Genomic DNA, 8,758 nt, shown 5'->3' on the forward strand with positions numbered 1-8,758 from the left:
ATTTTTTTTGCCCGAGTGAACTGCTGTTTCACGCCGTGAAGAAGTCTTCATGCGTGGACCGAACTTCACGTGAGAATTAAATTTCAATTTTATTTTTTTATTTTTTATTTATCGCGTGAACTTCTATTTCACGTCATGAAGAACTCTTCACATGAATTAAATTTTGATTCTTTTTTTTAACCCCGTGAACTTCTGTTTCATGCCATGAAAAACTCTTCACGTGTGAACTGGACTTCACGTGAGAATTAAATTTCGATTGTTTTTTTTCCCACGTGAACTGGTGTTTCACACCGTGAAGAACTCTTCACGCATGAACTGGACTTCACGTGAGAAATGTTTTTTTTTTTGCCGCATGAACTGAACTTCACGTGAGAATTAAATGAAGAACTCTTCACGCGTGAACCATACTTCACGTGAGAATTAAATTTTAATTTTAATTTTAATTTTGCCCGCGTGAACTGCTGTTTCACACCGTGAAGAACTCTTCACGCATGAACCTAACTTCACGTGAAAATTAAATTGTGTCACGTCTCAGCTGAGACAGAAGGTTTTGACAGAATGCCATGCTCCACCTTGGGGATGCCTATTCTAGACTTTCGTTTGATATGCATCAGTGTCTATTCTTGTTCATGATGTACTGTTGATCGTGGGTCTAGTAGGATAGCCATGTGTAGAGCAGGTAGAGTATCCAGGGGACATGATTACTCACGAAGTGGATGCTCTCGGTTTATGTATTCCAATGTTCTATTTCAGTTGGCAGGACATAGCTTTCTCGTTGCTCTCTTAGGTTTATTTCAGTTGGTAGATCCTTTGAATGGGGGGTATGTTACAGGACTGAGTATTTTACCTCTTTGTCTTAAGCATTGTAAGTATGTTTTAAGCATGTTTAGCATTCACTAATCATGTTTCTCTGTATTTGCATGTGTGTAAGTTTGTACATGTGTGTGGATGTAGATACATGTTTGGTGTGTGTGTGTTCATGTGCATGCTTTTGGTTTTTATCTTACCTTGATGTAGGAGCAGCACAGCTGAGGCATCTTGTGGGTCAGCCCAGTCAGCAGCAGCTGACGTGGCACTGCCACACCTGGCATGGGTGCAGGTGATGTGGTGTACTTGGACTCCAGCTGACGAGACATGTGCAAAGCACGTTTGGCTGACTGTGCAGGTGAGTCGGTTAGTTGCGGTGCTGCCTTGTAGACGGCTGGCTATGCAGGTACGGGCACTGCCACGTAGGCAGGCACACAAGCAAGAGAGAGAGGCGAAGCGATGGGTTGCAACAAATTGCGCAAGAGAAAGCGACGGGTTGCAGCTAAACGTGAAGGCGACGGGCAGAAATGAAAAGCGTCGAAGAAAAAGCCGGGCAGCCCAAAAACGCGCAAGAGAAAAAAAAGAAAGAAAAGCTGCATGGGATTTTCGAAAACGCTAGCGCCGTGCTAAATTTTTTTTTAATAGAAAATATTCAAAGAGCTTTTGAATGAGATATAAGCACTTGTATAGTTTTTTTTTCTTCGCTCCCCCCCCCCCAAACTTGTATAAATAAGAGGCCAAGGTTCTTGTATTCCACAACACATCTTGGGTGAAAGCTTGAAGGAGATCTCCTCCTCGTGGATCAAGGAGGAATCTTCTCAGGAGTTGTGCAAGGGCTACACCGACTTTGAGTTATAAATAAATACTTGTGGGGGTGCCACGCTTTGGGGCCAATTGGTCTTTTGTGCAGGAGCACTCTAGCTCCACTTATTTTATTTTTTCTTCTTCCAAATTTATTATTCCAGTTCATAAAGTGATTAGAGTGTGATTAAGTGTGTTCACTGCCTGTCAAGTTGCTGAAGGCCGGTTTCATGGTGACCCTCTCTCTCACTTAAAAATAGAAAGTCATGGCTCCTCACAAGTAACTTTCCTCCTTCAAGAAATAGAAAGAGATGCTGATAACTAAACTGGGTTTGCATGTTTAGCTGAAGGGAAAGTTGTTGAGTTGATATGGGCCAGTAGATTCGTTGCCATGTCATCATTTTTTTGGGAGCGTTCCAACCTTCAGTTTTCTAAAAGATGAAGGAAAAGCCCTTAAATCGGATTTCGATCGTAAAAGTTAATACATCTTTAAAATTTGTTGAAATTGAAAGTTGTTAGGTGATAAGAATACTTAACCTCTTGAAAAATACAAGTAGCTAGATCAACAACCGGTAACATGCATACATTTGATGCTCATGGATGAACGCCTACGTGTTCACGCATTCCCAAAACAACATTCAATGCAAGTTCATCAAGCAACTGAACGTGCATGTGCCTAAGGTGAATACCATCTGTGCAATACACTTTGTATCCATCTATACTCTCCCCCATGAAGATAAGAGTGCATAGTCCATCATGCTTATGAAGCATGTCTAATCACACTTCCCCACTTAGGGATAGATGTATGTCCATGGCCAATCATACTTCCCCACTCAGCGGTGGAAGCATGTCCAATCATACTTTCCTGCTTAGGGATGGAAGCATGTCCATTCATGGGTTCCTCTAGAACAAGAACTCATGTCTAATCATAAACCCTGCCATGGCCAATCACACTTTCCCACTCAGGGATGGAAGCATGTCCAATCATACTTTCCCGCTTAGGGATGGAAGCATGTCCAGTCATGGGTTCCTCCGGAATAAGAACTCATGTCTAATCATGAACCCTGCCATGCTAGGTTAGACAATATGTCCAAGTTAAATATATCTGCAAGGTTCTTGATACAAAATTCCACGTACATGGTTAGGGAAGATGGAAAGAAGACTGTGGTAGATTCACATAGAGCACACACAAGAGTGCTAAATAGTTGTTTGTATTATATACAAGAAAGAAGTAATACAACTGAATCTCTAGTATAATGGAAATGGCTGAGTGATAATGTCCACTGTAGCCCTGCGACCTACTATACACTCGTTGGCTAGCACTTCACCTAAGAGACACGCTCTGTGATCTTTGCTGATGAACAGATTTAGCAAGCAAGCACATTTCTTGCATGTCAAGAAGACCATTAAACTTGAACATGTGGTGAAGGTCTCTCTTGCACAAGTGTTCAAGCATCATGGTATGTCAAACTCCATTGTGGGGGATAGGGATCCCAGGATGACGAGCCTCATTCGGAGGGTCCTCTTTGATAACATGGGCTCAAAATTGGATTTTTCATCAGCTTATCATCCGTAAATGGTGGCCAAAGTGAGGTTGCAAATTCAACATTGGTGGATCTTCTCAAGTGCTATGTTGCATATCAAAAGAAGTATCTACCGCTTGTAGAGTTTGCCTACAATAACACGGCAAAGGCATCAAAGACCTTGTTTGAGATTGTTGGCAAAGTAATCTTGCCACCAATCCTTCACACCAAGGATGAGATCTTTGTTGCTGATGAATATGTTGTAGATCTTGATGTTGCCTTTGCTTAGGTGTAGGTAGACATTGCTCGGTCTCAAGATAAGCATAAAAAGGCTGCGGGCAAGCATAGCAGGCATATGCACATTAAAGAAAATGATTGGGTATTGCTGAAATTCGAGAAAGCAAGACTTTGCAAGAGGCTGGGGAAAGAGGGAGCATGCCCTAAGCTTTCTACTAGGTATTATGGGCCCTTCAAGGGGTGATCAAGCATATCGATGAAGTTGCTTTTAGGTTCGCATTTCCTGGTCATTGGAAGATTCACAATGCCTTTCATGCCAAAAATAATGTTTGGTACATGTATTCATTTCTTTGCGCATGGCAAATCTGGCTTAAGAGCCTGTGGAACACAAAACAAAATACTTCAACAATATTTTGGTATCGGAAGGGGGGTGGGAGCGGCCCAATCTCAGCCCCAGTGTAGTTTCATTTTCAGCATCATGTTTGTCTTGTGTTGTTTCCATTTCATAAATGCTTTAAGTGTTAATTCTTTACGAGATGGTGCCCAATTAGTGCTCACACCTGACCGTGTGAATTACATAGACAAAGTGGTTTCACAGTGTTCGAGATCTTGGGTATTATGGATGAGCTTTGCTTGGATCTTTTCCTTTTATGAGAGGGCATTTTATGTGGGTAGTGTGCAATTGAGGACAACTGCAATGCAGGTGGGGGAGAATGTGACACCTCAGGTAGTTGGCCTTTAGGAGTTGGCAGGAGCTAGTGGGCAGCATATTGGCAAGCACAGGTGCCATGTGGCAGTCAGCCATTCGATGGTGCAGTCGGCTAGTAGGAGCAGCTGTCCTTAGAACAGGCTGACATCATTAATATAGGATGGCACCTGGTGCAAGGGCTGATCAAGGGGAAACTTTAGCAGAGCATTAGGCTGCGAACTGTGGTCTACAGTCACTGTCATTTCGTGTACTTAAAATACAATTGTAACACCTTGTGACACTCTGGTGCAAGGGCTGATCAAGGGGAAACTTCAGCAAAGCATTGGGCTGCGAACTATGGTCTACAGTCACGGTCATCTCTTGTACTTAAAATACAGTTGTAACACCTTGTTCTTGTATGTATTAGAAATAAGTAGTTTTAGGGGCTATTGTGTGTGTTGTGTGTTCAATTCGTTGTTATATTCTTTCTCTACTCTTAAAACCCCAGCACATAGGCACAAGAGCTCTACATGCATCATCAGCTATTGTTTCTTATGAGTGCATCTCTTTTTTGTGCATGAATGCCAACTTCTGAGGTTGAAGCATATCTAAGTTTGTAAAGATTATGTGTTTGTACCGTGATACTTAGAGTGGGTAGGTGTAACAAATGTAGGAAACCATAGGTGTAAAGAATTGGTGATTAAGGGCATCTAGTTTCATTATTGCTATGTAAGCCTAAGATGAGTCGCATTTCTCTTTGGTAGGTCATTAATGCTTTGATAATTTCTGGCCTTTTTTATAGGAAAGCTTGACAAAGGAGCTGTTTTGAAAGCGATATGCTCAGGATTTCAAGAAACCACGGAGCCACCAGTTTGCTTGAGTGCTGGTATGCCTCAAAAAAACCTATTCAAAGCAGCATTTGTGTGTCTTGATCTGTGGTTGGACATACATCACACATGTTTTATGGTTGAGTCTGCCTTGCATCTTCGGAGGTGTGACAGAAATTGAGTATGAAGGGCTTTGTGTGAATATATGCTCTTATGTACGTGTGTGTGTGTATGTGTGTGTGTGTGTGTTTGTGGAGTGCTGCATAATGGAGTTGATAGTTATAAAGTCTTGTGGGTTGACTACCATGAGTCTATAACATGCACGTTCCTAAAAGGTGAATTTGGGCATGTTCCTGGATTCATATAGGTATATATATCACGTGTTTTACATTCTGCATTTGCAGACATGGAGACAAATGAGTGCTTAACAAACAATGGCGGTTGCTGGCAGGATAAAGCAGCTAATATCACTGCTTGCAAAGTATGTGCCCATCTCGTTTTCTTTTTGTTGCCTTTTTGTCTTTCAATACATAAACACTTCAACCTGCAATGTCACTGTAGGATACGTTTCGTGGTAGAGTTTGCGAGTGTCCCTTAGTAGAAGGTGTACAGTTCCAAGGAGATGGCTACACGTCTTGCAAAGGTAATGCATTGTGTGGCTTATGGTTCGTAAATGAGCTGGAGTAGTAGGTTAATTCATTCAAAGTTAAGTTTGTTTATTGAGGCTTCCCCTTTTTCACAGCCATGGGTCAGGGCTGGTGCAAGATCCAAAATGGAGGTTGTTGGCATGATACTCGGGATGGAAAGACGTACTCTGCTTGCTCAGTAAGAAAACTGCTTTCGAAGTCTACTAATTAAGACACTCGTGGTCCATTTGTGTTTTATTATCCTTGTTTTTGGGAGCAGGATACTAAGACAAAATGTGAATGCCCACCCGGGTTTGAAGGTGACGGCGTTCATAGCTGCAATGGTAAGTTACCATCCATCTCACATGCCTACATTTCATCTATTTTAAGTGTTGAAATCAAGGTATACAAGGATGATGGCTCACTTGTAAACCATCTGCTGCCAAATGTATGCTTATGTGCAGATATTGATGAATGCAAAGATAAGCTTGCTTGCCAGTGCTCAGAGTGTATCTGCTCAAATACGTGGGGTGGTTATGACTGCAAATGCCAAGGAGATCTTTTGTATATCCGGGAGCATGACACATGCATAAGTAGGCCTTTTTCTGCCTCGTGATACACATTCAACTACTGTGCACGTACATGCATGTGCGCATGCATATATGTATTTGTGGTGTATGCTTCGATGTGTTATTCGTGTACCTATTTTAAAGCTAATCACTAACATTTGATTGGTGTACAAGCAGGCAAAAAGGCAGAAGCTTCCAAAGCTGGGTATTTTGTGGTTATGATAATTCTTATTGGATTATCTGCTGCGGGTATTGGAGCATATGTTGTTTACAAGTATAGGCTACGGGTGAGAGCCTCTCTGGGCAGTTGGTTTATAAGGAACTGGCTTGTGTGTTTATGCGTATCTCACTTATTCCCTAATGTCTCTGTTACAGACGTACATGGATTCCGAAATAAGGGCTATCATGGCACAATACATGCCCCTTGACAGTCAGAATGAGGTCCACCCAAATAAGTCTGCCCAAGTCTTTGCAGTGGACAGCTCTTAATGCGTCTGAAGCTGCACCATTCTTCACTATGTGGATTAAATACTAAGTTATATAGGAAGCAAGGAATGTATTTGGCCACAAAAGAAGGCTCAGTGGTTTTAGTGGTTATGCATTTATGCTGTTGGGGGGAGAGACAGCTGCTTGCGTTTGTGCTGCTGGAAAATGTACCAAATCTTGTACAAGACTTTGTGTGGGTCATTTTCCCGCGGATACAACTGTGGTTCGAGTATCGTCAAAGGCAACCAAACTTGAATTAATCAAAACATGGCATTGTTGTTGATAAATACACCAAGATTACTTGTATTGTTAATTTATTATATGCTATCAGCTGCTCTCAATAATTTTTTTGTGCTCTCTAGAAAACGACATTTTTTGTGTGTTATCACCCAATTGGTGTGGAATATATATTTTTTGGGTTCCTTCAAAGGTTCGTGTTTGTAGACTGAACACTGAGTATGATGTAATGACTAATTGTGTGTGTAGACAGAGGGAAGGGGTAGACAAGGATTGTTGAGTTTAGAAGGAGATTGTCGGGAATTGTGGGGGCAGCAACTCCCTCTGTGTGTGTGTGAGAGAGAGAGAGAGAGAGAGAAAGAGATTTTATTAACGTCTTCCAAAAGACCGAACTAGGGCTATGAGACAAATCAGTGTACCTCTGTGGGGTATCCTCTGTCATCCCAGCAGAGAGAGAGAGAGAGAGAGAGAAAGAGATTTTATTAACGTCTTCCAAAAGACCGAACTAGGGCTATGAGACAAATATCCTCTGTGGGGTATCCTCTGTCATCCCAGCAAAATGAAAAAGTAATGAACTAAAAAGCTGAATCTGGGTGTGTAATAAGTACAATGAGGGGGGGAGGGGATGGAGCTCTACTACTAGGAGAATCCAAAGCTATATGCATGGAGTATACAATCATGATATGCAACCTAGCTAGCTCCATCTTGTACCATACTACTGGGGGTATAAATGATATACATCAATGAAGGGGGTGTCCATAGCTCCTTGAAGAACATGCATGGGTCTGCTCTGAAGCGAGTCAGTCGCTCCGCACCCTCTTTGTGAAACTGAGCTCTGATCTCTGTCATCTCTCTTTGGTATAGGCGTGGTGTCCGAAAGCCAGGTGTCCTCTGTCTCCTGCGGGCTCTGAGTGTCTCTGCTCTCTGGAGAGTAATTCCCTGCTGTGTAGGGCCTGGGAGTGGTGGATCTCTGAAAAATGTAGTAATTTGTCTCTGTTGTCCCTCCTCTGGAGCTGTCTGAGCCTGTAATGTCGTCTCTTTGTGACGCTGTATGTCTAGAATGAATCTCCCCAGTATGCGTTGGTCTGCTCTCTCAAAGATCTAGCGTAGGGAATGTGGCTCTCTGAATAAAATGGGATCTCTCTCTCATGGCTGTATATGCTCTGCATCTGCATACATAATGCTCCGCACTATCCACCTCCTCTCTGCACAATTTGCATACCCTCTCCTCTCGGGATCCGTGTTGCTCTACCAGTCTTGATCTCCAATCGATGTGATGAGACTCTAAGCTAACCAATAGCTGCTCGGGAGCCGTGTGGTAAAAAGCCCTCCATGTATCCAGGTCTTTCTATAAATCCATCATCAGTGATACTCATGAAGCGATCTCTGTAGTATAGCATCTTCGATGGAAGAGGCTGTGTAGGTGATATCCATGTCTCGTGTATAGAGTTGCCATAGGTCTTGTCTCAATACTCTGTTCCTCACTATAGAGACGGATATGTGGTGCATCCTTGTCATACTGGAATGGTGGTAGATGATCCATGTCTAGGCCATGCTGTGAGAACCAATGTGTGACCTGTGGATACCATGATCCTTTGTCTCCTGCCTCAGCCAGCTGTCTAGATGCCTCAAAAGCTCTGTATGACAATTTGTCCTGTGGCATCTCTCTCTAGCAGGCATACAGTCTGGAATATGGCCTCTACCATCATAGGAGACGCAACAAACTCTGCTCGGATAATGTCATGAGAAACTGACGGTTTGCTGCGTATCATGCGTGCCATCATGAGGGCCTGTGGTCTCTCTATCTGTGTCCACCAATGGGTAGCAAGGCTTGGTGCCCATACCGTTCCTCCATACATCAGTGATGGTGTGAACAATGTGTCAAATAGCCACCCCTTCGTCCGAGGCTCCTGAAAATGTCCCTGGTGGCACTGTCTCTTTAGCATAGCCAATGCTG

General features: G+C 42.8%; 1 protein-coding gene across 1 annotated transcript; it reads left to right on the forward strand.

Moving 5' to 3' along the window:
* The first annotated feature begins 4,784 nt into the window (after window positions 1-4,784).
* LOC147629747 (vacuolar-sorting receptor 4-like) lies at window positions 4,785-6,567 on the forward strand. Its single transcript, XM_086810961.1, has 8 exons — window positions 4,785-4,942; window positions 5,288-5,364; window positions 5,445-5,526; window positions 5,626-5,708; window positions 5,790-5,853; window positions 5,974-6,102; window positions 6,256-6,365; window positions 6,454-6,567. The coding sequence occupies exons 2-8, from the start codon at window positions 5,290-5,292 to the stop codon at window positions 6,565-6,567; spliced, it is 657 nt and encodes a 218-aa protein (XP_086667087.1). The 5' UTR covers window positions 4,785-4,942; window positions 5,288-5,289.
* The last annotated feature ends 2,191 nt before the right edge of the window (window positions 6,568-8,758 follow it).

This window comes from Cibotium barometz, chromosome 17 (assembly GCF_041138505.1).
Source record: "Cibotium barometz isolate CiBa-2024 chromosome 17, ASM4113850v1, whole genome shotgun sequence".
In the NCBI taxonomy this organism is placed as follows: Eukaryota; Viridiplantae; Streptophyta; class Polypodiopsida; order Cyatheales; family Cibotiaceae; genus Cibotium; species Cibotium barometz.